We start from the raw sequence: 27,283 nt of genomic DNA, 5'->3' as shown, positions 1-27,283 counted from the left end.
GGCAGAGGAACAGGAGGAGCCATCAGTCCAGGCTGTGGAACAACCAGGTCTTCAAATCACAGCGGAACGAGCGAAGGTCAGGGGCCATCTGGTGCTCCAAAGGAAGTTGGTTCCAAAGGGTGGGTGCGCCCACAGAGAACGCTCTCTCCCTGGGGGTCGCCAGCCGACATTGTCTGGCCGACGGCACCCTGAGGAGGCCCTGTCTGTGGGAACGCACCGGGTGATTGGAGATTGTTGCTGGCTGCAGGGGGTCCGACAAGTATCCCGGGCCTAGGCCATGAAGGGCTTTATAGGTGATAACCAGCACCTTGAACCTCACCCGAAGGGCAACCGGTAGCCAATGCAGGTCACGCAGAAGGGGTGTAACATGAGAGTGTTGGGACACTCCCATCACAACCCGCGCGGCCGCATTCTGCACCAGTTGAAGCCTTCGAGTGGTTTTCAAGGGCAGCCCTAGGTAGAGAGCGTTGCAGTAGTCAAGACGGGAGGTGACCAGCGCATGAGTAACGGTGCGTAGGGCATCTTGGTCCAAGTAACTGCTGGCACACAAGATGGACCTGGGCAAATGCCCCCCTGGTCACGGTCGCTACATGATCTTCCAGAGACAACTGTATATCCAGGAGGACACCCAAGTTGCGGGCCCAATCCACATGTGTGGATGTGTTGTGATCTTGCAATGATTCCTATCATTGCATGTGGTGGCCAAGGTTAAGTAGGCACCATACAAGTTCAAGGAAAGGCTCCCAGGCTCCTAGATGTCAGAGTTCCAAGTAACACATCCACAACAAGAACTCCGAGGCAGGCATCTTCCTCAAAGAACAATTTATTAGGACATATCATATTGGCATGAATCTGGTGAAACTCTGCTCTAAAAGTCCCGCCGATTTTCACCTAATTTAAAGTAAAAGTTTTGTCACTTCCCCAGAGTCACAAGTCACAAGTCACAAGGTCCAATCAGCATACAGTCCAGTTGCTGGATGATCTCAGTCTCCTTCTTCATCACATCTGCACAGATGACCTTGGTTCCCAGGGGAAAGAATTTTATTTTGGCTTCAGCACCTAACTATCTCTATCACCCCTCCTCCCTGCTCCCAGCTCCAGGCTGTATCAACACTGAAGCAGCTAGAAAGAAAGAAAAAGCAAATGGCCACCCTCAGGCCAACTTCAGGGTTGACACTAGAATCCAATAGATCTTGCTAACATTAACTCAGACCTGGGTTGATTTTGAGGCTAGCATCTTCTAATAGGGCTGCCTTTGGGGCAACAGCATCCATGGTATCTCACGTCTATGTAAGGTCAAAGCGGACAAGATGGTGACCTGAAGATGAGAGGCTTGCATCACAATACTCCATCTACCACTTAGCCCATTCTGGTCGAAATAGATGAGCAGACTACAGCTTTGGAAATTGTAGGGAGTTCCAAGTGCGATTATTAGTGGACATGAATTATTAGGAGCGAAGAAAACTTTTAAGAGTCAGTCTCCCTTTTTTATGTTCAAATGCTATTAAATAGGAACGTAATAGATGGGAGACACAGATCATTCCTTTTAAGTTTCTTCTTTTTCTGCTTCTTCCCCTGGACCAACGAAACCATCTAATGGATGCTGGGGTAATGCATTTCTTTGGCAAGAGCTTTTCTTTGTGGTTATTTTGAACACTCAAAATAACATTACTTTCAGTTTTATGAGTAGCTAATAGACATCTTGCTATATAGGCTACCTCGAGCTCCTGAAAAAAAAAGATGGGATAGAAATCAAATGCATTAATTTAAATTTTATGCCCATTCCCAAGATGGCAATGAAATGGATTTCCCCGATGCCAAACAACCAAGAGGACACCCTAAAAATACATGCAAAGAACATTCATAGACGACTTAGAGTAGGGGTGTCAAACTCAAGGCCTGGGGGCCAGATCTGGCTCATGGGGTGCTTAAATCTGGCCTGTGGGGCCACCCTGGAAAGAGCGAAGGATCAGCCCGTGTTGCCTCTGCCAGCGAAGACAGGCTCCCAAGCTCCGTTTTCGGCTGCGACAGCATCCTGCAACCTCTGCCAGCAAAAACGGAGCTTGGGAGAGCCGCATACTGGAAAAACCCTTGCTGCCCGATAGGCTACACAGCATAGGAGGATCTAATGCAGTGGAGACATTCAAATTTTTTCACTACCAGTTCTGTGGGCGTGGCTTGGTGGGGGGGGAGGTCCTGTGACTGAGTGGACATGGTCAATTCGATGTCACTCATGACCACACCCATTCAGTCACAAGCCATGCCCACAGAACCCGGTAGGAAAAAATGTGTGTATGAGCACCAGAAGGGCTCATAGTGAATGCTGTGGCAGAGAGAATCCGAACTTTTCTCTCTCCATTCACAGCGGAGCTGCTGCTCTCTTTATGGTCCCTCTCTGGTCCCCTCCCTCCCGGGGACTACCTTAAAGGGACAGGGTGCAGTAGCTTCACTGTGAATGGAGAGAGAAACATTCGGATTCTCTCTGCTGCAGCATTTAATGTTGAATGGGTCAAGCGTCCGGAAGGGGTGAGCAGTGACAGATGAGTTTAACTAGGGGTGGTTTTTACCGGTTCGGCAAACCGATTCAAATCGTCCCTACCTATTTGCCCAAACCGGTCAAATTTCTCCCCTGATAATGTTAATACTAATGCTAATCCAGCCGTTTGGTTCACAATTATTTTACAACCCTCCCTCTTTTCGGTCCTAGCACCTCTGATGAATAATAGTACATTCTCACAGTTGTGTAACAGGTCAGAATACTGACTTATCTTGCCCGGTAATGTCTACTTTGATTGGCACTTGGAGAGAAAGAAACATTTTCACGGTTTTGTTCTCTGTGACTCTTTAACTAGAGAGACGGGCAATTGAATCTGAAACATCTTCCATGCAAAACAGGTGGTCTCCCACTGAGGAATGGGCTGTCTCTCAGGAGGTTTCAACCAGAGACCAAAACTGCTGTGAAAATCACAGCTCTCTTCATTTAAATCTACTCCCTGCCCTTCGTTCGGGTATATTTTAATTGGAATTGAGCAGCTAAGAGAGTTTATTATGGTAATGTGTTTGCCTGGGTCTGTGTCTCTGTACATATGTGTGGCAAAACCTGCTAGGGTCTATTTCCTTTTACTCCCACAGGGCTACTTAAGCTTGGCTTCGACATCCAAGAGACACAAGCTCAGCATGTCTGCAAAGACAATCCCAGCTTGGCATCAGAATAAAAATGAGCCCTGAAATGCATTTCTGGATACTGTGTCATTCATCAAAATAAAAATGCTGGGCTGTCACTTGTATCCCTTACGCTAATAAACACACCCATCGGCACAAACCGATGAGAGATTCTCCCAGCCTCTCAGGGCCTGAGAATGCAAATACTACTAAAATTAATACCATCTCCGTTCCGAGACGCCTAAAAAACAGCTCCTTCCTGAGGCTCTTTGTTGTGGCCTGTCGACCGCCAGCCCCTCCAGCAGCTGAATCAGAGGAGGAGGAGGAGGAGGTGTGGGAATCAGGGCCAGCATCAAGGCAACCTGAGAGCTCCGAGGGGGAAGAGGGAATGGAGCTGGCAGAGAGAGACAGAGGTGGAGCCTGGGCCATCCGTCAGCCCTCAGATGGAGAGTCAACAGCCCCCAGGTCTGGAGGAGACTGTTGAGGATGAGGAACAGCTGGGTCCAGTGCCTGACGCGCGGATGCACAGAAGGCAGAGAAGAGGAGAGCAGTGGAAATCCATGGGCTGATCCTTGGGAAGGAAGAGCCACAACTGCTAGCGAAGCCCCACCCTAGCTCTGGGGATAAAAGGCCAGGGGGCGGAGATGAATAGATGTGGCAGACAACTATTCATCTTCCAGCCAGATGGACTTGTTAGCCTGCGGTGAGAGAGAAATTTTTTGCCAGCACTACTAATAAAGGAATCTTTGAGTTAACTTCAGAGGGTTTGTTGTGTTTGGGAAGCTGGGTCAGAAGAGAGACACAGAGGCGGAGCCTGGGCTGTCCGTCAACCCTGAGATGGAGAGTCAACAGCCCCCAGGTCTGAAGGTAGTCAGGACGAGCCTTGGTAGTACAGTGGTTTAATGCACCCTGTTATTAACACAGCTGCCTGCAATTTCTGCAGGTTCGAATCTTACCAGGCTCAAGGTTGACTCAGCCTTCCATCCTTTCTAAGGTAGGTTAAATGAGGACCCAGTTTGTGGGGGCAATAAGCTGACTTTGTATAAATATACAAAAGAATGAAGGCTATTGCTTAACGCATTGTAAGCCGCCCTGAGTCTCCGGAGAAGGGCGGCATATAAATCAAATTAAAAAAAAAAAAATGAGGAAGAGCTGGGTCCAGTGCCTGATGCACGGATGTGCAGAAGGCAGAAAAGAGGAGAGCAGTGGAAATATGTGGTCCGATTCTTGGGAAGGAAGAGCCACCGTTGCTAGTGAAGCCCCACCCTAGCTCTGGGGTAAAAGGCAGAGATGGGCAGAGATGAATAGATGTGGCAGACAACTATTCATCTTCTGCAGTGCTGGGATTCAAGTAATTTAACAACCGGTTCTCTGCCTAATGATTTCTTCCAACAACCAGTTTGCCAAACTGTTCAGAAAGTTAACAACCGGTTCTCCCGAAGTGGTGCGAACTGGCTGAATCCCACCACTGATCTTCTGGCAGAATGGACTTGTTAATTAAAGGAATTTTTGAATTAACTGTCAGAGGTAATTAGCCCTGTTACCTTCCTGGGGTAATTAAGGATCGTGGCATTTTCCTTGTGTATATCTTGAAAAATAAGACCAGAATACATCTTCTAATAAACTCATATTTATTGTAAAGAAAATAAAACATCTAACTGTAAAAAAAAAATTAATTGTTACATTTTTAATAAAGTTCGTGCCGGCCACCTCTCTGTGGTCGGACTTCTTGGCAAGAGAAGACAGAAAAGTGTGAAAGAATGTGGGTGGAGAGACATGCGCAGTTTAGCTTACTGATAAGGATTCTTGGCAAGCTACGGAAAGTCTGATAGTCCAGAAATGAGAGCTCAGCTGGTAAATAAAAAAACGCAGTGACATTAACTTCAGAGGGTTTGTTGTGTTTGGGGAGCTGGGTCAGAACTCTTTCTTGCTTTAGTTGCTAGTAAATGCAGCCATTAAGGCAATCTAGACAAACCTGACGTTGCTTATGTTCTGTTCAGGCAATATATCCAGAATGGGCGAGGAAACCTTTCTACCTAGCAGCAAAAATTTGCACAGGAAGGAGGGGGAAAGAAGCATGCTCATGAGGATCGCAGAGAATCTCGTGGTAAGTTTTAAGAAACTGAGTGCAGGCTATTACTGTTGTTATTATTTGCAAAAACAAAAGAGGAAGGTGATGATTGAAAATATCCAGCACAGCATACTGGGAAATGCAACTGTTCACCTATTGCATTATTATTAAGAAAGTTGTGCAAACACAGCCTAGTAGGGATCACTGTGTTTGCTGACCTTTATTTTGAAATTAGAAAGGCAAAAATGATGTTAACGCAAATAGCTGTTTTTTTCTCCCCATCAAATTTCAGCTATGTGGTCTTAGAACTTAGATAACACAAGTGCCTCCATAATTAGATTCGTGGGACATGCAGCTTTGCTTACATTTCTTAAGAGTAGCAATATTTATTTAATTAGTTCCTGCTTCCCGAGTGTCAAAATCAGCATAAAACTGTTACACGAGGCAAAATGAAATAAAAATTAAGAACTTCCAAATCACACCAAACATCTCTAGCAATTTCCCAGGAGGTTGAACTAGAGCCAGTAAGTAACATTTGCAGGATTTCTCAAGCAGAGAAGAAATGTTTCCAGATTCTAACCTAGCTCTACAAGCATTTCTTCGAAATATAATAAGCATCAGATATGACTTGGAGCTCTTCAGTTCACACAACACAACCCACATTCAATCATTTCTCTGTCAGTTATCTCTCTTCTCTTCCAGTTTTTGCACAGCTTCAAACAAAATCATTTTACCTTTTCCTGGTAAAACATTGCAATAAAATATATATGAGTGGGAGGCAGCCAAACATCGGTATCTTTCCCATTTCTGACGAGTTCATTATACACACTGCTGCCTTTTGTTTCCCATCCATGATAACATTTACCCTAAGGATAGGAAATCAGTGGCCCTTTAGAAGCTGCAGAACTTCAACAGACAGCCACCTCCAGTGGGGGTGTAGGAGTGCCAGAAGTTGTAGTTCAACGGCAGAAGTTGACATCAGCAACATCTGGATGGCCCTGGCCAAGGATTTTGAAGACATAAAAAATAAACTTCCTTCCCATTGATGAATTAAGCTGCTGATTAATAGTGGGAGAAACATATAGCAATAGCACTTAGACCAAGGGTGTCAAACTCAAGGCCTGCGGGCCGAACCTGGCCCGTGGGGCGCTTAGATCCAGCCCGCAGTGCCTCTGCCAATGAAAATGAAGGGGCCCTCCTGAGCTCCACTTTCGCTGGCAGAGCGCCCGGGCCACCACAGATGCCCCCCATACAAGAGATGTCAAGCTGACCACACCAACCTGGCCATGTCCACCTGCCCCCCTCCCAGGTCAGATACAACCTTGATGCTGCCCTCAATGAAATCGAGTTTGACACCCCTTAGACTTATATACCACTTCATAGTGCTTTACAGCCCTCTCTAAGTGGTTTACAGAGTCAGCATACTGCCTCCCAAAATCTGCATCCTCACTTTACTGACCTCGTAAGGATGGAAGATGAAGTCAACCTTGAGCTGTTCAGAATCGAATTCCTGGAGTGAGCAGTGAGTTAGCTAGCAGTACTGCATTCTAACCATGGCGACCCCCTGCCTCTTATAATATATGAAAAGATGAGGACTGAAAACAAAGTCATAAATTTGGCAAATATTCACAGGGACCTTGTTTCACAATATTGCATCATCTTGAGCCACAGCTTTGGTACCGGGCTTCACTTGGCAATCCTAGAGATTCTAGTGAAAAATGCGGATCCCACAAGCGTAAGATTTCCATGCCTCTGTTTAAGAGATCGTTTCAAATTAATCTTGTTCTCCCGAGAACTGTTATTTCTGCAAATGGAAGAAGGCTCTACTAAAAAAAAAATCCTGCTTCTCAATAAATAGTTTTATGAGTTTCTATGGATTATTTCAGCGTAAGCTGCTAGAAAGGACCCTTGTGGCAGACAATGTAGCCTATGAACTAAACATCAATACAAAGAAATAATTTTCCTGTATTAATTACAAATCAGACAAGGGAGAGATTTGTTCATCCATAGGTTGCCACAGTCTCACAGAAGGAAGCTGCCAGCTCCATGCCAGCAACTTAATTGTTTCAAATTAAAATGCAAACCTGCCTTCATAATAGTCTCACACATCACGCTCGTATGATATGTTTCTGGGCTCAGCATGATCTACAAACAGAAAAGAATACCATGGTTTCCTTGACAGCTCTTTATCACTGGTTGAAAGCCTGGTTTGTTTTGGGATAACTGACTGTAACCATAATTTTGTTAAGATACGGGATACATGGTTTGTGGCTTGCTGTCTTATTCTTGGTTATTGCCACATTCAATCACCAAGAATAATTTTGTGATTTTCTAAGCCGCAAAGTTATGAAGAGTTATGAAGCTAAAAATGATAGCAAAATTGGCCCAATTTGATTGACCAATTGCGGAATGAAAATGTTGGTTAATCTGCAAAACAGGCACTGGCTTGTTCAACAAAACTTAATTAAAATTAACCATAATTTGCTACAATTTTGATCACCATGGTATAATGCAAGATGTTGGGACTCTAGAAACAGTGCAGAGAAAAGCAACAAAGGTGATTAGGGGCCTGGATGCTAAAACATATGAAGAACGGTTGCAGGAACTGGGCGTGGCTAGTCTAGTGAAGAGAAGGACAAAGGGCGACATGATAGCAGTATTCCAATATTTGAGGGGCTGCCACAGACAGGAAGGGGTCAACCTATTTTCCAAAGCACCCAAAGGCCACACCAAAAACAGTAAATGGAAACTAATCAAGGAGAGATTCCACCTAGAAGTAAGAAGAAACTTCCCAACAGTGAGAACAATTAACCAGTGGAACGGCCTGCCTTCAGAAGTTGTGGGTGCTTCATCACTGGAGGCTTTCAAGAAGAGACTGGACACTCACTTGTCAGAAATGGTATAAAGTCTCCCGCTTGAGCAGGGGGTTGGACTAGATGACCTACAAGATCCCTTCCAACTTTTGTTATTCTGTTAAGAGGAACAAAGTAACTAATCTGAATTCTGTGGCAGAAGATGGATGTTATTTCAGCATCATACTATCACCCTGGTTTTTCAGTCCACCAAAGCTGCAGCCATTCCTGCTTAAAGACAGCAGCACTTCATCTTCTTATCTTCAGTTTTGCATAATTCGGGTTAGACCCAGGACAGGCTACATGCAAACCCTGGGTTCAGCAGTTAAGCCAGGATTTCCAACGCCACCTTGCAAGGATTGCTGCATTAAGGCTCACTTTTTGCATGGCCCAAGTCTTGTTCCTGCATCTCTTGTGTCAGGAGATCAATGGTGCTACTTGTCTTGTTTATTCCCATATCTGTTGCCCCCCACTCGGGGAGTCAGGAGACAGCCCACCGACAGCATCGCCACTCTCCTTAATGCTGAATTATTTACAGTAACAGATAGCAAGTTGCCTGATGAATGGCCTCAGTTTATAGTCCTGACAGAGCAATTGTCTCCCCTCCCCACTTTGCAATTTCTCCAGGTAAGTGAGAGTTCCTGCCAGACACACCTCTTCACAGCACTGTCGACATAATTCAGTGGGGGCAGAAACAGGGGTGGGAGGATGTTAAAGAATTTAATGGAAAACAGAAGGTGAGGGGTCAGCAAGTCGATGAATTATTCATCTCAGCATGCACGCTCTGGCCTGCTAGTGCCTTTCCTGGAGCCAGAGACAGCAACCAGGGAAATTTATGAGCAGGAAAGTAACATGTTAGCCCATCAAAGTGTCTCTTAGCCTACCTGAAAGTGTGCAATGGCTGCAGTGTTTATTCAAGCTGAAAAGAACCATTTAAAAAGGTGCCCTGGTAAATCAGGCAGACTATTTTATCCAGGCTGGGCAGTGGGAGGAAGTGGGAGCCGCTTAGCAGGAGGCTCCAGTTTCCACCGATTCTTGAAATAACTGCCTGCTTTGAAGACCAGTTCGGGTTGCCAGATGTTGTGGCCCCGCCCTCTGAGCCTATCTCATCGGAGGAAGAAGGCTCCGAACATGAGGGAGAGGAGTCAGCCAGGCCTCCCTCTCCAGGCCCCTCCCCTCTGGCACTGTCTCAGGTGCCGGCCGAGGGAGAGGAGATTAGCCAGGAGCCAGGTGTCTCGGATGAGAGCGAAGAAGGAGAGCCGTCGTTCCTGGATGCACGCCAACGAAGGCGTGATAAACGGCTGCAGCAATTAAGGAGGCGTGCTAGGGATTAGAACTGAGTCACTGGACCACACCCCAGAGACTACATAAGAGAGGGTGGTGGCTGATAAAACTCCGTGACGAACAAAAACTAATTCTGGCTAGTCACTTGAACAACGTCTGAAGCTGCCGAAGGGATATTGTTTTGCTGGACTATTTGCAATGCGTATGTAATCTTATGTTATCTGTTGCAGTAAAGCTCTTGGCAGATGGTGCTTATATCGTTGACAAGTTTGAGATAACAACCTGTGTGCGTGCCAAGTACTTTCTTAACCCTCGGCTGGCTGTGTTTGTGTGTGTGCGTAGACGGGGACAGATCACCAGACGGGTCCAGATGAGTCCATCTCAGGTGCTTTCCAATTCATAGATGGAGATAGATTATAGGGAATATTATCTCAAAGGATCAAAACTGGAGAATCTTTCCAAATGGAAGACCTAAACTTTTGCTTTGCAAATAGATCAGGGGTTCACAGGGGTTCGGGAGAACCCCTAGCTAAGATTCTGTGCAGTTTGGAGAACCCCCAAATCCCACTTGTGGCTGGCCCTGCCCACCCCTCCCCTCCCAGGAGTCCCCATGCAGGCCGTTTTGGAGGCAGGTAAGTGGAGGGCGTGTGCGGAGGCTCGGGGAGAGCGAAAAACAGGCCTATTGGAAGTTCGGGAAGGCCGGAAACGAGCCTATTTCCAACCTCCAGAGGGCCTCCGGAGCTTAGGGAGGCCATTTTCGCCCTCTCGGAGGCTCAAGGAAAGCCTCCGGAGCCCGGGGAGGGCAAAAACATGCCCCCCACCGTTGTGCAGGAGGCCGACTAGGTCACGCCCACATGGCCACGTCCACCCAGCAACCGAGCAGAGAACCCCTAGCTAAAATTTTTGAAGCCTACCCCTGAAATAGAAGATTGGTAAGGGAGGGGAGAGATGGTGGGTTGTCAGTGCTTGCACACCATGGACACTTTGGCTCCCCAAATTCTAAACTCAGTAGATTTCTTCAAGAGCTGAAGAAGCTTCTTGGATGAGAAGCAAAACGTCTTCAAAGAAAAATAAGAAAGTCCAATTTCCAATTTCCATCCCTATTCAGAGGGATGTCTATGGAGATTCTCAGTCATCCTTTGGGACAACCATGACCTGGATGACTGAGAATCTCCAAAGACATCTCTCTGTTAATGCAACCTAGGATTGCTTTGGCTTTTTTGGCTGCTGCCGCACACTGCGGGCTCCTATTTAAGTGATTGTCTACTAGGACTCCACAATCCCTCTCACAGTTACTGCTATTAAGCCAGGTTTCATCTAATCCATACCTGAACATTTTTCCTGCCTAAGTCTAAAACCTTACTGTTTTTCTACCTTGTCTTCACATAGTGTATAATTCTGATGAAAGCCAGATAGCTTTCTTTAAAAAGAAATAAAAGTGAATGTTATTAATGGATATTTGTCATGATCAGTGGTGGGTTGCCCCCAGTTCGGACCAGTTCGCAAGAACCGGTAGTAAAACCGTCGGGAGGCTCCACTCACCCCACCCACCACCCCGGATGTCATCATCAGCGATATGTGCATGCGCATAAGCTTCTGCGCATGCACAGAAGTAAGGCGTGCTTGAGAGCGAAGCAAGCGCGTGCGCGATCCCATTGCGAACCGATAGTAAAGGTAAGTAGAACCAATGGTGAAATCTAAAATTTGTTACTACCGGTTCTGTGGGCGTGGCTTAGTGGGGGGGGTAATGTGACTGGGTGGGAGTGGCCAATTTTTTTTTTTTACTTTTAAAACCATTTTTTACATGTAAAACCCTGTAAAAAAAAAATGCTTTCAAAAGGCATTTTTAAAAACCCTCTGACGATCAGGCAACTCAGCTGGGATCGTCAGAGTTTGGCTCATCAGAGGCATTTAAAAGAAAAAAAGCCTCTGATGATCGCGTGGCTCAGCTGGGCATGCGGGGCGGGGGCAGGTATTTTTGCTACCGGTTCTCCGAACTGCCCGCCGCCATCGCTACCTACTCGCCCGAGCCGGTCCGAACCGGGAGCATTTCACCTCTGAGTACCCCTGGTCATGATGATTGTAAAAGAACTCCATGTTCAGAGGCAGTCGATCCAACACCGAGAAGAAATATTTAGAACAATTGCAACTACCACTGCCAAATCAGCGGATGTGTTTGGCTGTCCAGTATCAGAAACAAAAAAACTTGACCCCAGAGTAGTAACACTGTGTTCTGGGTTAACATAATATAACAAGCTGCATCAAGGAAATAAATCTTATTATGAACTATTACGATGGCTTGGTGTACACAACTTGCTAAGACCATAGTTAAGTTCCTGTAAGAGAGTGATTCGTGCACATCAACATTTTAGCTCATGTTAGCATCCAATAAAAATCCAACCCCTACCATACTACCTTGGTTGGGCATTCCTCCACAATACCAGGCCACCCAGTTCCAAGATTAAGCACAAGTAATCCCCAATTTACCACGGTTTGTTTAGTGACCATTCACCACGGTTTGTTTAGTGACCACTGAAAAAAGTGACTTGTGACCATTTTTCAGTTACGACTTTTCCAGCATCCCCATGATCAAAATTCAGATGCTCGGCAACTGGTTCATACTTACGACTGCTGCTGTGTCCCAAGATCCTGTGAACACCTTTTACGACCTTCTGATAAGCAAAGTCAATGGGGGAAGCCAGATTCGCTTAACAATCGGGTTACTAATTTATCAACTGCAGTGATTCACTTAACAACCGAGGCAAGAAACGTTGTAAAATGAGGCAACAATCACTTAACAAATGTTTCACTTAACAAAATACATTTTGGGATCAATTGTGTTTCGTAAGTCGAGGGCTAGCTGTATTTTCCCCCCATGTATCAGCCCCTTCACCCACCTTGATGATATCCTCATTGCTGGACTTGCATTTGACCATTGCTGAAATATCCAAGATATCTCCTGTCATCTCTATGGCGATGACCTTCACGGGGATGGCAACTGTCCGTCCTGTGAGGATGGCTGTGTTGATGATTTCTGTATCCTTAAGGATGATAAAGGAGGCCATGTTTTATTGAGTGGACTATGGTCCCACCATCTTCTCCTCATGAGCTCATTTCTCCAGGATATTCAGGAAAGTCTGTTTAGAGTGGTGTGGTGGCCTAGAGGTAGAGCTCTTGCCTCACAATCAGGAGCTGTCAGTTCAATCCTAGGTAGCGGCAGATATTTCTCTCTCTGGGCACAAAGAGGTAATATCTGCTGCAAACTCCACATTGGCGACAGGAAGGGCATCCAGCCAGTAAACACTCAGCTCCATTCAGTTAGTTGCCCCGACTCCACCCCGATGCAAGGGACTACGGGATCATTAAAAGATAACAACATTCAGGAAAGTCTGTTTGAGATGCTGTTAACCTTTGCAAGAATGCTTGAGCCCAGGGAATTCTTCCCAACTTTGTGTTCTACAGCTGTGGTAGCTGCTAGCCATGCAGTTAGAGATTATGGGATTGGAAAATCAACATTGCAGGGCACCAGATTAGGCAAGACTCCTCTAGGAAATGTTATTTTGATGGCATAATTTTTTGAGAGTTATTCCATGATGTTTAGGATAATAAACTTCAGAACATAAAGACACATTCACAGAACTTATTCCAAAAAACTTGTTTTCACTGCTTCCCAGAGTGTAAATGTACATTAAGTTGTTCTGATATTAACAATTGGGGAGGCATAAATTCCTCCATATATTTATTTATTAGATTTTTTTAATCCTGCCTTTATTATTTTTATCAATAATCCAAGGCTCCAAACATATTTAATACTCCTTCATCTTTCTATTTTTCCATTTATAAACATTAATATAAACAAACATAATAGCAAAGCATATGTGTTTAACACCGCCCGCCCCCAAAGAAAAGCCGGATAAAACTCTTATATCAAAACTCTTATATTGATTTTAAGAAGAGGTTCACGCCAGACTAAGCAATTAAGTAATCTGCTTGATTTAGAGTTAGCATGCTGTATGAAGCCAACTAATATGCTTTGTACTGTATACTGTAATTTATCGCTGAATGTGATGGTTGGATCCAACTAATCGTGTTTTTTCAACCAATTTTGGTTAAAGAAACTGAAGCATAGCTGCCTTCATTCATCACACTAAGACATGTTTTAGTTATTTCTCTGTATCAAAATGATCAAACAAAGATTATGTAGAATGTTTAAAGTCAGTATCAATTTTAATTCATATCATACCCACGTATGATATCACCTATCTTACGTAGGTATCTCTACTTTCAACCCTGAATTAAGAGTCCCATAGTTCCCATAAAATGAAGTTAGAGGAATTAGACCAAGCATTTGAATCAGTGGTGGGTTTCAAAATTTTTACTACTGGTTCTGTGGGTATGGCTTGGTGGGTGTGGCATGGCTTAGTGGGCATGTCTTGGTGGGCGTGGCAGGGTAAAGATACTGTAAAATCTCCATTCCTTCCCCAATCCAGGGGAAGGTTACTGCAAAATCCCCATTTCCTCCCAATCAGCTGGGACCTGGGAGGCAGAGAATAGATGGGGGCAGGGCCAGTCAGAATTTTTACTACCGGTTCTCCGAACTACTCAAAATTTCCGATACCGGTTCTCCAGAACTGGTCAGAACCTGCTGAAACCCACCTCTGATTTGAATGCATATCTCAGGTCTAAGATAATAGTCAGGCAGAGAACTGAACTATCTTCTAGTTTGCTTCTAAGAAAGAAGCTCACCATGGCCAGGGCAAGGATGGCACGGATGTCCCTCTGAATTACTGTCAGCTCAGTCACAGCCTTCTCCAGATCAGGCGGTGGGTTACGACCCCGATAGTCTATATGCCACATGATGCGTCGAGTCACGGATTGGCTGGTGAAGTTCTCCATTTCAAAGTCCAGCTGCATGATCTCATAGGGCGAGTCCTGGTCCCTGCCAGGAAAGAAAGGGGCTTGGATGACACCTGATGCCACAGGAGAGGGTGGGGAGGTGGGGAGGGACAGAGCATTCAGTCCAGAGAGAAAGACAAATATTAGAATTTCTTCCCATATTTGGAAGATGCTCATGCCTCCAACCCCCTCATCTTTACCTCATCTTTCTGAGGAGAGAAACTTGTCTAATGTTAGCCCTCCTGAGAAATTTTACAGCTCTTCAAATCATCTTCCAGTAGCCAGCCCAGCAGTCTAAGCAGTACAAGAACCTTAAATTGCTATGTGAATATTTGGTTGTTATTGTTTTTTCTCCTGCCACATCCCCTTTTTCCTTGTATGCAACATCTTTTTATACCATATTGTCAAATGGGAATTCTCTCATTCATTCTCTCAGCTTTAAAGAAACAAATATTATTTCTCCAAACATTTCTGGATTCTTTTTTTTCCCCTCATCAAAGCGCATCCCTGACAAAATAACGTGTGTCCCCCAAAATAAGACCCTGTCTTATATTTTTTTGAACCCTGAAATAAGCGCTTGGCCTTATTGTCATGTGCTTAAAAGCCCGATTGGGCTTATTATCAAGGCTTATTGTCTTATTTTGGGGGAAACAGGGTATCATATTTATTACATTACTGTTGCAGTATTCAGGTTGCCAGGTAATAAACTGTTGGACATTATAAAAAAATTAGCCTTTGATAAAATGGTTTACTTAAAAAAATATTACTTCAGCAATTGCTCAAGGGCAAAGTGTGTTATTCTGCCTAGAAATAAGGCTTTGTGTGTTGTCCTCAGTAAGACTTAGACGGGACTGCACGCTGTGGAAGAATTACTAGTTCTATCTAAAACATTCTAAATGTAAGTACCTGGACTGCATGCAATCTTCTTTAGAAGTTATTTATCCACTGAAAGACTATAATAGAATGTTGAAAACAGAATAAAAATGCGAAACTAAGTCAAATGCGGTGACTGAAAATTATTTATCTGCTAAGAGGGAAAGAGGAAAGGAAGCAATCACAGCAATCCACACACCTCTTCAACTGAAAGCAAGTCAAAAGCTTATGCAAAAATGAGAAATAACTCCAATCTATCAGCTACCACCTACTCAGTGATTAAGGTGAGGGTTGGCACCACCAAGAGCCGCTCCCTGCATAGATTCCTGATTACCAAAATCTGTCCTTGTTAACCATTGACTCGGCCTTCCATCTTTCCGAGGTTGGTAAAATGAGAACCAAGATTATTGGGGGCAACATGCAAATAATGCTTCTACTTTGTAAACCGCCCAGAGAATGCTGTAAAGCACTATGGGATGATATATAAGTCTATATGCTATCGCTATTATTTTAAACTAGGAAGTACAAGAAAGTAATGTAAGCATTATAGCAAGCTAAACACAGTACAGGTAATGCTCGATTTACAGCAGTTTCTTTAGTGACCATTCAAAGTTAGACAATTCCAGCAACCGTTCTTTATATGTTTTAGCCTCCAGTCCCCTAATCATCATTGTTGCTGTGTGGTAAGTGCGGTATCTCCTCTTGGGCCCCTTAGTTGCTCCATAACTGCCTGTCAATCTATGGCTCCAAAATTGCTGCTAGAGAAAAGATTTAAGATATTTGTGGTGATATGGGGATATTTAGCTGATATCTTCTCCATGCTTTTTTCTACTTGGTCAGCCCTCCCGGCCTCCATTCTCAAATCTCCCCTCTCTTTCATTGAAACCAGTAATCACATTTTTAAATAAAAACCAGTTCGACCCTTCTGATGTTATTCTTCAGAGGCAGAAAAAAATACCTAATATATTCATTTATTCATCAACTTGTAGAACTTGCACTCATAAATGCTGCGATGCTACTGTAAGATTTTTAAAAAGCTATCATAAATAAACAGCGAAAAATAAATTGTGCTCTGGACCAGCAAAAAGAAACAAAAATGCTCTTGAGAATAATAAGATGAACAGTCTATAAATTTCATAAATAAAAATAAATAAAACCCACATAACATGGGCTCATCTAACCTCCAGGCCCCAAATCCTTAATGATTTGCCAAAAAAAATCAGGACTGGGACTATCTAAATGCAGGTGTACACTGTTCCTGAGGTGTAATTCAATGTGTTTCAAGTAGTCCTTGACTTACAACTACCCTGCTTAATGACACTTCAAAATTATGGTAGAATGCAGTATTGCAGGCTGACTCTGCTTACTGCCAGCAGTTCGATTCTCACTGACTCAAGGATGACTCAGCTTTCCATCCTTCCGAGGACAATAAAATGAGGACCCAAATTGTTGGGGGAAATATGCTGACTCTGTAAACTGCTTAGAGAGGGCTGTAAAGCACTAGGAAGTGGTATATAAGTGCTATTGCTATTTTTTTTTTTATTCAATTTCCATAGCTACTTAAGTCAACCAAGTGACTCTGGGCAGCTTACAATTCTATAATTTTGGGTCTTGGAAATTAGCCTGCATTTAATGACTGCAATGTCCCACAATTATGTGACTACAATTTACAATTTTTTTTGTGGAAACTAAAACTGACATTTACTTCCGGTTTCTGGCAAAAAAAAAAACACCCCTTGTGGACAATGGATTTGGTTAGCAACTGCGGCGTTCACTTAACAACCATGGCGATTGACTTAATGACTTCCTCAAAAAAGGCTATACTATCAGATACGATCTCATGGTGACTCACTTAAGGACTGGCACAATGTATGACCATAATTCCAGGCTTAATTATAGTCATAAGTCAAGGACTACTTGGTAAGCAAGAACTATACTCAGGCTGAACAATGAGTTCAGTTATATGGTGTTATAAGCTAATATAGGTTATATAATCGGTGATTTAGCATGGTGGGGGAAACCCCACCATTGTCTTAATAATTCTGGAACTGGGCAGCAGTAAAACAGAATTAAATAAATATATATGTTTTATGAACCAGACCATCATGTTATGCCATCATGCAGTTTGCTTGTTCAGGGAAAACTTACTGGGTAACCATAGCAATTGTGTTTTATTAACCTCTGGTCCTGTCGTAGGCTCTGACATCTGCCTAAAACCAAAAAAGAACTGCTTTTTCAAGCATTCTCATGGAATCTCTTTAACAAGATTTGTTTTAAAAAAAGAAAGAGATCAGGATACAAAAATCCCAGCAACAGACCTATTTCCCACCTAATGCCAATATATCCCCAACATCCATTAAGGTGAAATATTCTTTATTTCCTTACTTAAATGTCTTCCTATGGAACAGTTAGACAGTGGGCTTTTTCAATGATAATGAAGGAGCTTCCTGTTGGCTGTTGACAGATCTCTTGAATCTTTTATCAGCTGGGAAGCAACCCTTGTAATACCCTTTCAGTTTTAGATCTTGTTGTGCTGAGCAGCAAGATCTAAAAGGATTGAATCCCTGTGTACAACTGAATGCAAGTGGAATTTATTCTCAATGCACCTGTTACGGCCATTCTGCAGGTGTATACTTTCCAGAATATTACACTCTGGGATCGTCCCATGAAGGAAAAAAAGGAAACTATCAGATCTGAGCAAAGAAAATACTTCAAAGATACGGAACCCATCACCACAAAATATAACATCCTCTAATTTAAAATGATAATAAAATGGGATTAGATAAATCTATAGACAAAGAATAGGATGGGATGGGATTGCCCCAGAGAGACTAGTACACAATGTGATAGTCCTCTTGGACTCATCGCTCCTGCTTCCTTGCTTGCTTACTTACGTCAGGCCTGGAAGCCATCTTTTTCGTAGGATCTTCAGGCCTGCCACATTTAGTACTGTGGGGAAACTGGGAGTGGGGATTGTATGGAGCATGGGTGATATATAGTCATAATAACATTCCTTTCTCAGAGAGTCAAGGACATCTTGCCCTGCACCTGGAGGGGTGTGACTGGGAGGCATCTCCAGTTGGGACGGTGCTTTGATTGGACCATGTGATGGACATGTTGGTGCTGGGCAGGGACTTGGACTTTTCTTTGGGTGGGGAAAACCTGGAAGCTTTCAGATTCGGGTTTTCCTGGATGTGCCAATATGACATCTCTAATAAAATGGAACTTTGAGGAATTTCAAGCCTCGAAGTTTTCTTTCATTGGGGGTGTTACCTGGAACCCTGACAACTTACTTACTTACTTACTCACTCTCAGGGTGGATAAAAATCAATGATTTTTTTAAAAAAATAAAAAAAATCAGATTTTTTTGATTTAAATCAGATTTTTTTGATTTAAATCGGATTTTTTTTATTTTTATCGAATTTATTTTAATAAAAAACTTGGGGTAAAAATTTATCGTAAGATAGTTTTCTATTTAAGATACATAAATAATTTAGTTTATTCAGCATGAAATGGAGCTTAGTTATGTAGCATGAGGCTGTATATTCTGCAACACTGGGACTATCGGTGAGTCAACAGTGGGCCAAAGGAGTAGCAGAGATGACAGTTGCTCTTTAAAAATTATGATTTAAATCGAGTTGATTTAAATCAAGCCTTTTTACTAGTGATTTAAATCATGATTTAAATTATGATTTAAATCAACTCAATTTAAATCAAATCCACCCTGCTCACTCTTACTCGTTTACTGCCCATCTCGTCTAGAGACGATTCTGGGCAGCTTACAAACATTAAAACTGGTAAATATTAAAATGATAAAATAATAAATAACAACAATAGTAAGTACAGTTAAAAGATGGGGAGGAGGGGAGCATGAACTACACAGTGGGAGATGAGATCTTTTCTTAATCCAAGAGCCACCTCCAAAATGATGCACTCCCCATTGGGGCCCCGGGCCAACTGGCAGAACCAGGTTTTTAGACCCTTATGGAAGATCAGCAGGATGAGTTGTGGATCTCACTTCAGGGAGGGGAGGGATATGAAAGGTAGAAACCACAGCAGAAAGGGAACGTCTCCTGGATCCCACCAGCCAGAATTCCTTGATTGATGGGATCCGCAGCATGCCTCCACTGCCAGCATGGATGGGATGAGATAATTGTTTGGAGGATGCCCAGCGGCTACGTATTTCATTTTGTATTTTACCTATTGCATTTATTTTATCGCAAACTGAAGCAAAGGTGGCAGGATACATTTAACATGGACATGGAAATCATCCGGGTGGACCTGGTTGCTGCCTTTGATCATGAGAAAAAATGGACCTTGCATCTCTGGAATAACACTAGATTGAAGAAGTAAGCTGCATAGAGTCACGTATGTGTCTTGCACTGGTCACGCACTGGTGCAATAGGACTGGGTGTTTTGTTAATATGATTTATTGGGTTAGGGATTTTCTGTCTTCACTGTGAGTTGTATTGTGTTGGGGGGGGGCGTGCACTGAGGGAGCTCAACCAATCTCATTGTACATATGTTGTGCACTGACAATAAAGATTTGAACTGAATTGTATGTGAAGTAGGAAGCTTATAAATAGAATGAATGAAAGAATGAAAGAAAGAAAGAAAGAATGAATGAACAAATGAATGAATGAACAAATGAAGCAAGCTATTAATGGCAACTAGTCAATCATAAGTTCTGGGGAACACCAAGTATTGATTTATCATCTGAACTAAACATGGAAAAGGGACCCAAAAAAATTAAGTCAAAAGACTCAGGGATAATTCAAATTCTGAGGACACATTTTAGAAGAGAGAAATGGCAGCATGTTAGAAGAGAATTCCAGGGATGAGAAGAGTCAAGATAAATGGCTTTACTGTGGCTTACAAAATAAAATAAATTGCTTACAAGAGGAAACATCCTGGATTGGTTAGGCAATTAGCTAATTAATGGGAGAAAGGGGGCACATCCAAGTAGCCCAGCTGTTTATAGCCCAGTACCACACAATTTATGCTTTATGGAAACTACAGATTCACAACCCAACAGTGCCCCCATCCCCACAGTGCCAAAGTAATGAATCTGTCCTATGTAAGGGTGCAATCGATGTGGGAAAGCCATTCACCAAGGATATTGCACTGATAGGGAAGTGTTGCACACAGCCATTATCACTGCCATAAATGAGGCAGCGGCAGAGGGAAGGGAGAGAATGAGAAGCATTTCCTTTCTATTCTTGTAATTTGCTCAAATGGCTATTTACTGTTTGACTCAGACTATTATTTTAACCTACCCAGACTTTAACAGCAAAATAACAGAGGTGGAAGAGACCTTGGAGGTCTTCTAGTCCAACCCCTTGCTCAGGAAACCCAGTATCTTTTTGGACAAATGGTTGTCCAACCTCTTCTTAAAAATCTCTAGTGTTGGAGCATCCACAGCTTCTGGAGGCAACTTGTTCCATTGATTACAGGTAGTCCTCGACTTCCAACAGAGTTCATTTAGTGACCGTTTGAAGTTACAATGTCACTGAAAAAAAGTGACATGACCATTTTTCACACATACAACCATTCCAGAATCCCTGTGGTCACGTGATCAAAATTTAGATGCATGGCAACAAGCATGTAGTTATGACATTGCAGTGCCTTGGGTTCCTGTGATCCTCTTTTGCGACCTTCTGACAAGCGAAGTCAATGAGGAGGCCAGATTCACTTAAGAGCCATGTTACTAACTTAACAACTGCAGTGATTCACTTAACAAATGTGGCAAGAAAAATGGTAAAATGGGGCAAAACTCACTTAGCAAATTTCTCGCTTAGCAACATAAATTTTGGGCTCAATTGTGGTCATAAGTCAAAGATTGCCTATAATTGTTCTAACTGGCAGGAAATTTCTCCTTAGTTCTAGATTGCTTCTCTCGTTGATTAATTTCCAACCATAGATGGAACCTCATGTCACCCCTAGTTCTTCTTTTCATTCAACTAGAAATACCCAATTCACAGACCCTAAAAGTCACAACACAAGGAAATAAAAATTCTCTTCTCTTCCTCCTTTACAAAATAACAGAATTGGAAGGGACCTTGGAGGTCTTCTCATCCAACCTTCTGCTCAAACAGGAGACCTTATACCATTTCAAACAAATGGCTGCCCAATCTCTTCTTAAAAACCTCCAGTGATGGAGCATCCACAACTGAAGGCAAGCCATTCCACTACTTAATTGTTCTCACTGTTAGGAAATTTCTCCTTAGTTCTAGGTTGTTTCTCTCCTTGATTAGTTTCCATCCATTGTTTCTTGTTTTGCCTTCTGGTACTTGGGAAAATTTCTTCTTAGTTCTAGATTGCTTCTCTTGTTGATTAATTTCCATCCATCGCTTCTTGTCCTGCCTTCTAGTGCTTTGGGGAACAGGTTGACCCCCCTTCTTTGTGGCAGCCCCTCAAATATTGGAACACTGCTATCATGTCACCCCAGTCCTTCTTTTCATTCAACTAGACATACCCAATTCCAGCAATCATTCTTTATATGTTTCAGCTTCCAGCCCCCAAATCAGCAACTCCTAAAGGCATTTTTCTCTGCCTACACAGAAAGGGCTTTTTTCTAAAGGTGTTATTCTTTGAATCAGTCTTCTCCAAGCTTTTGCTCTCTCTCCCCCAAAACATCCAGCCATCCCAAATCCTACCTGGCAGGTGCCAGGTTTATGAGGGCTGCTCTCTGCCAATCCAGAAAGGCAAAAGATTTGCAAGTGAACGTAACATCTACCGTATCAGCAAATCATAGAACACTGCAGGTGTCCCTATATTGCTGCATAGAATGAAATGTCACACTAGAAAATGACACAATAAGGGATAAAGCAACAGAAGGGTTCTCTGCTAAGCATTCTGAGAGGTGTTGCAGCCTGTGTTTCAGCTGGCTTTAAAGAAGGATTAGATCAAAATCGATGAGAAGGGGGGAGCTCTGTTAATCTGTTAACAGCTAAATGGAATTCCATATGCCAAGGTAGCCCTTCTCTGTATATAATTCATTTTCATGTCCTGTTTCTACCGTTCACGGGCATTGAGCTTCCTCGCAGAGAAAGTAATTTCTTCCTTAACTGCCATCATTCTTCTGCTGGGTGGGAGAGTTGTAATTCAGCATGTTTGAAAATCATTAGGTTGCGAAAGAAAGCCTAAATTTATCCACTGAACGTTATGGCTTGATGAAGATGGTCCAACCTCTCCTCATCAGCTTCCCTACACATAATACTCTCCCAGGGGTGGGATTCTACCGGTTCAGACCGGTTCGGGAAAACTGGTAGCTCCAACAATCAGCTGGGAGGGAACCAGTTTGCTCCGACGATCAGGTTGGCCCGCCACTGCGTTTTACTTACCTTTATCTTCTCAGCTGACTGGCGCGGCAGAGCAGATTGCCGCACCTCAGCTGTGTTACTCCCAAGTGGTAACACAGAAGGTTAGTATTTGTAAAATTGTGCATGCGCACGAAGCACGGGTGCAAAGCGCGCGATCACCGAACCGGTTGTTGAACCGGCAACATCCCACCACTGTACTCTCCTCCTCTTATAGTGCTTCCTGTTGTAATACCTAGCAATCAAACCTTCACGTGGAAATAAAAGTATTTATATTTATTTATCGTATTTAGAAACAACCCATCTCCCTTATAGAAGATACAAGTATAATTAAATCAGTGGTGGGTTTCAAATTTTTTTACTACCAGTTCTATGGGTGTGGCTTGGTGGGCGTGGCATGGTTTGGTGGATGTGGCACAGTGGGCGTAGCAGGGGAAGGATACTGCAAAATTCCCATTCCCACCCCACTCCAGGAGAAGGTTACTACAAAATCCCCATTTCCTCCTGATCAGCTGGGACTTTGGAGGCAGAGAATAGATGGGGGCGGGGCCAGTCAGAATTTTTACTACCGGTTCTCCGAACTACTCAAAATTTCTGCTACCGGTTCTCCAGAACTGGTCAGAACCTGCTGAAACCCCCCTCTGAATTAAATATTAGACACTAGACCAGTGTTTATCTATCTTAGGCAATTTTAAAATGCGGATTTCAATTCCCAGAATTCCCTAGCCACCATGCTGGCTGAGGAATTCTGGGAGTTGAAGTCCACACATCTGCATCACAGAGATATAGCAGAGGTTGATTGTTGCCTTCATGCTCTCTGTTTGAGCTTCCAGGATGCAGATTAATCAAAGCCAACAAAGAAGGAATTGGATAAAATGGACTTTTGATTTGATTCAGATCAGCTCACTTTATTAACCATGATGGTAAAGAATCAATTTCTCTGTCCAGAGACTCTCTATCTCTGCCCTATTATCCTCAAACAGATCTTGGCTTGGGGAAGCCTCAGAAAGTCAGCATTGCCTCCTGACTTTGCTAGTGGAGATATCCAGTTCTCCTTTGTGGAAAAGTATGCTAGAAAATCTTTGGTGTAATCCAGCAGGCTCTTTTCCTTTTTACCCCTAGAACCAGAGGGAAATAGTGGGGCCAAATGCAGACAAAACCTAAGCTGTGTCCAGACAAGGTTAATCAGCTCAGTTTAAAAGACCTTCTGGCTCTTTTGCACTTCATGCTAAGTTTGTCTGGGGTCAACCTTGTTCTGTGCAAATCCAGCCTGCTTGGTCAGTATTCTATGGACTCAGAAAACAAACAGATTTAGAAACGAGGTTACACATAGAATGAGAAGAGGAATGTGCTGCTCACTTAAATCTTCTGTATGGGGTGTCCTTTATAACATTTTACAATCCAAAAAAAATTACACGTTACGTCCCGATTCCTCTGAGGAACAGAAATCCAACGAGGAGCACAGACACACCCTTCTCCTCCTGATTGTCCCATCACTCCTCACTCCTTCCACTTCTCTGTTCAGCCTCTCCTCAGAAAGCATCATCTGCTCTCAGCAGTGGAACTGATGCTGAGAATTGAAATGTCACAACAATCAAAAGCTTTGATGTTCAAACTTCTAAAAAGGAGCAAGGCTAAGGGATTTGAAAACCAGTACTCCAAAGTCATTTTCCTTTCACACTGCTGTAAGATTTGATCAGGGTGTTTTCTTAAAGATGATGGTAATCACTTTAATTTCATCGCCCACTTTAACCTTTCAAGGCTGAATTTAATCTGCAGCCCGAGAGTGAGCCAGCCAGCCAGATTCCTGCTGGTTCATGGCCAACCTCTTCATCTCTTTACAGCTAAAAATACCTAATGAACATAAATTGTGGCATGTGCTGGACCTGTATCACAGCAAATCTCCCAGGTCTTGTAGAATAGCAGCAACAAGAAAATGCCTTATTCAGTCAATTACAACCCACCATAGTTTCAGTTTCACAGACCCTAAAGTCACAACACAAGGAAATATAAATTATCTCCCCCTCCTCCTTCTTTACAAAATAACAGGAGACCTTATAGCATTTCAAACAAATGGCTGTCCAATCTCTTCTTAAAAACCTCCAGTGATGGAACATCCACAACTGAAGGCAAGCCATTCCACTGCTTAATTGTTCTCACTGTTGGGAAATTTCTCCTTAGTTCTAGGTTGTTTCTCTCCTTGATTAGTTTCCATCCATTGTTTCTTGTCTTGCCTTCTGGTCCTTTGGAAAATAGGTTGACCGCCTCTTCTTTGTGGCAGCCCCTCAAATACTGGAATCATGTCACACCTAATTCTTCTTTTCTTTAGATTAGCCAAACCCAATTTCTGCAACTGTTCTTCATATGTTTTACTCTCTAGCCTTCTAATCATCTTTGTTGCTCTTTTCCTCACTCTTTCCAGAGTCTCTACATTTTTTTTTTAATAATATGGTGACCAAAATTGGATGCAGTATTCTAAGTGTGATCTTTTAAGGCTTTATAAAGTGGTACTAATACTTCATGTGATCTTGATTCTATCCCTCTGTTAATGCAACCTAGGATTGCATTGGCTTTTTTTGGCTGCTGCCACACACTGCTCGTTCATATTTAAGTAACTATCCACTAGGACTCCGAGATCCCTCTCACAGTTACTGCTATTGAGCCAGATTTCACCTAATCTGTTATCTGTACATTTGGTTTTTATTGCCTAAGTGTAAAAGCTTACTTTCTCTACACTGAATTTCATTTTATTAGATAGACCTCAGTGTTCACATCTGTCAAGATCTACCTGGATCTCGAGCCTATCTTCGGGGATGTTGGTTATTTCTGCAGGAGTTTGACAAGTTCCCTTTCTATCCCTTCATCTAAATTGCTTATGAAGTTGTTGAATAATATTGGGCTTAAATGCAACCTTGGCGTACCCCACTGCTTACTTCCCTCCTTGTAGATGTGGTTCCATTGAGGTCTACACAATTGAGTGCAATTTGAGTCCTCCTCTCCTCCTCTTCCTTGCTGGTAGTTTAGTTATTCTGATTATTACTGTTATGCTTACACCTATTACTATTATTTCAATTTATAACCTACCTCTTCTCTTAAGACCCAAGATGGTATATCTGATTCTGTGGCCACTTTATCTTCACCATCATTTGGTGGAGTAGGCTGAACTGAGAAACAGTAATTTACCAAATGTTATTCAGGTAGCTGGGCTGGAAGGAGAGGAGCCCAGTCCAAACCGATAGGGGTTTCACACCCCTCTATACCAGGGGTGTGAAACTTGCGGCCTACGGGCCCAGATGCGTCATGCACTGGCCACACCCACCCCCGGTTTAGCGAAGGGGGGAAAAGTCACAATACGTCCCGTGATGACGACGTGCTAATGCGAGTTTGACACCCCTGCTCTATACCCTACCACCCTCACCAGTCAATACATCAGAGATTCAAACCGAGATCTCTTGCATATTCCCAAACACCCCCCCCCAAAACCCATCCCTAAGATCTATTCACTGTAGCAGCTGAGTGGATCCCTGGCTATGTCACTGCATTTACTTAAAACAAAAACTAAGCTTCTAGTCCTCACGGTTTTTAAGACTGGCTCAAAAGGATTCATGTTGATGAGAAGATCCATTTATATACATACATACATACATACATACATACATACATACATACATACATATCACTCCCTTTTAGTCTCAAAAATAGATATGACAAACAAGAGTTTATTTCTGCATCTGACTTAAGTACCGTGTAACTACTCATCTCCCTCCACAAATAGCCTACATTTTAACTCTGGTGCTTGCAGAACCAGACTCTAATTCTAGGCTGGGTGTTTTTGAGGTCTGCTTAGCATCAACGCTGTCTGACTCCTCCCTACCAGCTTCCCAGCTTTCATTTCCATATATCTCAGAGTCAGAGAAATTGAAGCTATTCATCTGGGCTCTTTCCTCCTTGAGGAACTCAGCACGAAACAAGCCCACTACAAAGGCTTTTCCGTCATCTCCAAGAAGATTTCTCTTACAGAGAAACTCGGCTTTTGATCCACGCTTTAGGTTTCACATTCCATCAGAGATAGCTTTATTATTTTTTAAAGCTCTGCTCGGGCTGTGGGGTGGGGCTTGTCCTAGTTTCTGCAAAACTCAGAGGAAGTCCCAAGTTGTGCATCAGCCTTGCCTTCATCTCAGGGGAAGTGATGAATTTTGCCGCTTCTCCAAATCAACAGCTTCCCGACATACTGAACTTCAGCTCACAGGAGCTGCTGGGGACTTCGATTTCCCCAAAGACTCCTTGAAATCTTTTTCATCCTGAATTACAAATATGCTTACAGTTCAGGAAAATAAAGGGAGCACATTTTCTAAGATCTTGCAACTCAGAAAATGGGTAAACGGAGCAGAATCTTAAAATCCAGAGGCTTACCTGGGCAAAATTCCACCAATCCATGCGACTTCAACAGTTGAAGTGGAGTGTTTGCTGCCCGTCTGAAATTCTGAATTCACAAGCCACTCGTGGTGACTGGATCTGGTTTTGAGCAGGTTCACCCCTTTTTTGGCCTTCACCCTGCCAAGCAACAAGAAAGAGAAAGCAACATCTTTTTCTCAAGGACCCTCAAGTTAGGTCCCTCCATTCTCTCCCTCTGCATCTCCTTGGGCGTAATATTCAATCACCTTATTAAACTGAAAAAACCACATTCGGAGTGAGTAGCTGGCTATACTTCTATAAGAGGTAGGGCCACTGTTATTACAGCACCTGAATTCTTGGAAAGAGCTGCCATCTCAGGAGGGACATAAGATGGCAATCTACAGGTAGTCCTCAACTTACGATCATAATAG

At 43.2% G+C, this 27,283-nt stretch overlaps 1 protein-coding gene across 1 annotated transcript in view; it reads right to left on the bottom strand.

Moving 5' to 3' along the window:
* Positions 1 to 27,283, bottom strand: part of TMEM132E (transmembrane protein 132E) — a 277,104-nt gene that overhangs the window by 13,326 nt on the left and 236,495 nt on the right. Inside the window, exons 4-6 of the mRNA XM_034420955.3 lie at positions 26,871 to 27,011; positions 14,116 to 14,308; positions 12,267 to 12,410 (exon numbers count right to left, since the gene is read on the bottom strand). Of these exons, the coding sequence (XP_034276846.1) occupies positions 12,267 to 12,410; positions 14,116 to 14,308; positions 26,871 to 27,011 (478 nt within the window). The remainder of the gene's footprint in view (positions 1 to 12,266; positions 12,411 to 14,115; positions 14,309 to 26,870; positions 27,012 to 27,283) is intronic.

This window comes from Pantherophis guttatus, chromosome 1 (genome assembly GCF_059756535.1).
Source record: "Pantherophis guttatus breed Tessera chromosome 1, ASM5975653v1, whole genome shotgun sequence".
NCBI lineage: Eukaryota > Metazoa > Chordata > Lepidosauria > Squamata > Colubridae > Pantherophis > Pantherophis guttatus.
Note: the sequence above shows the minus strand (reverse complement) of the source record. Positions and strands in the feature narration are given on the sequence as shown.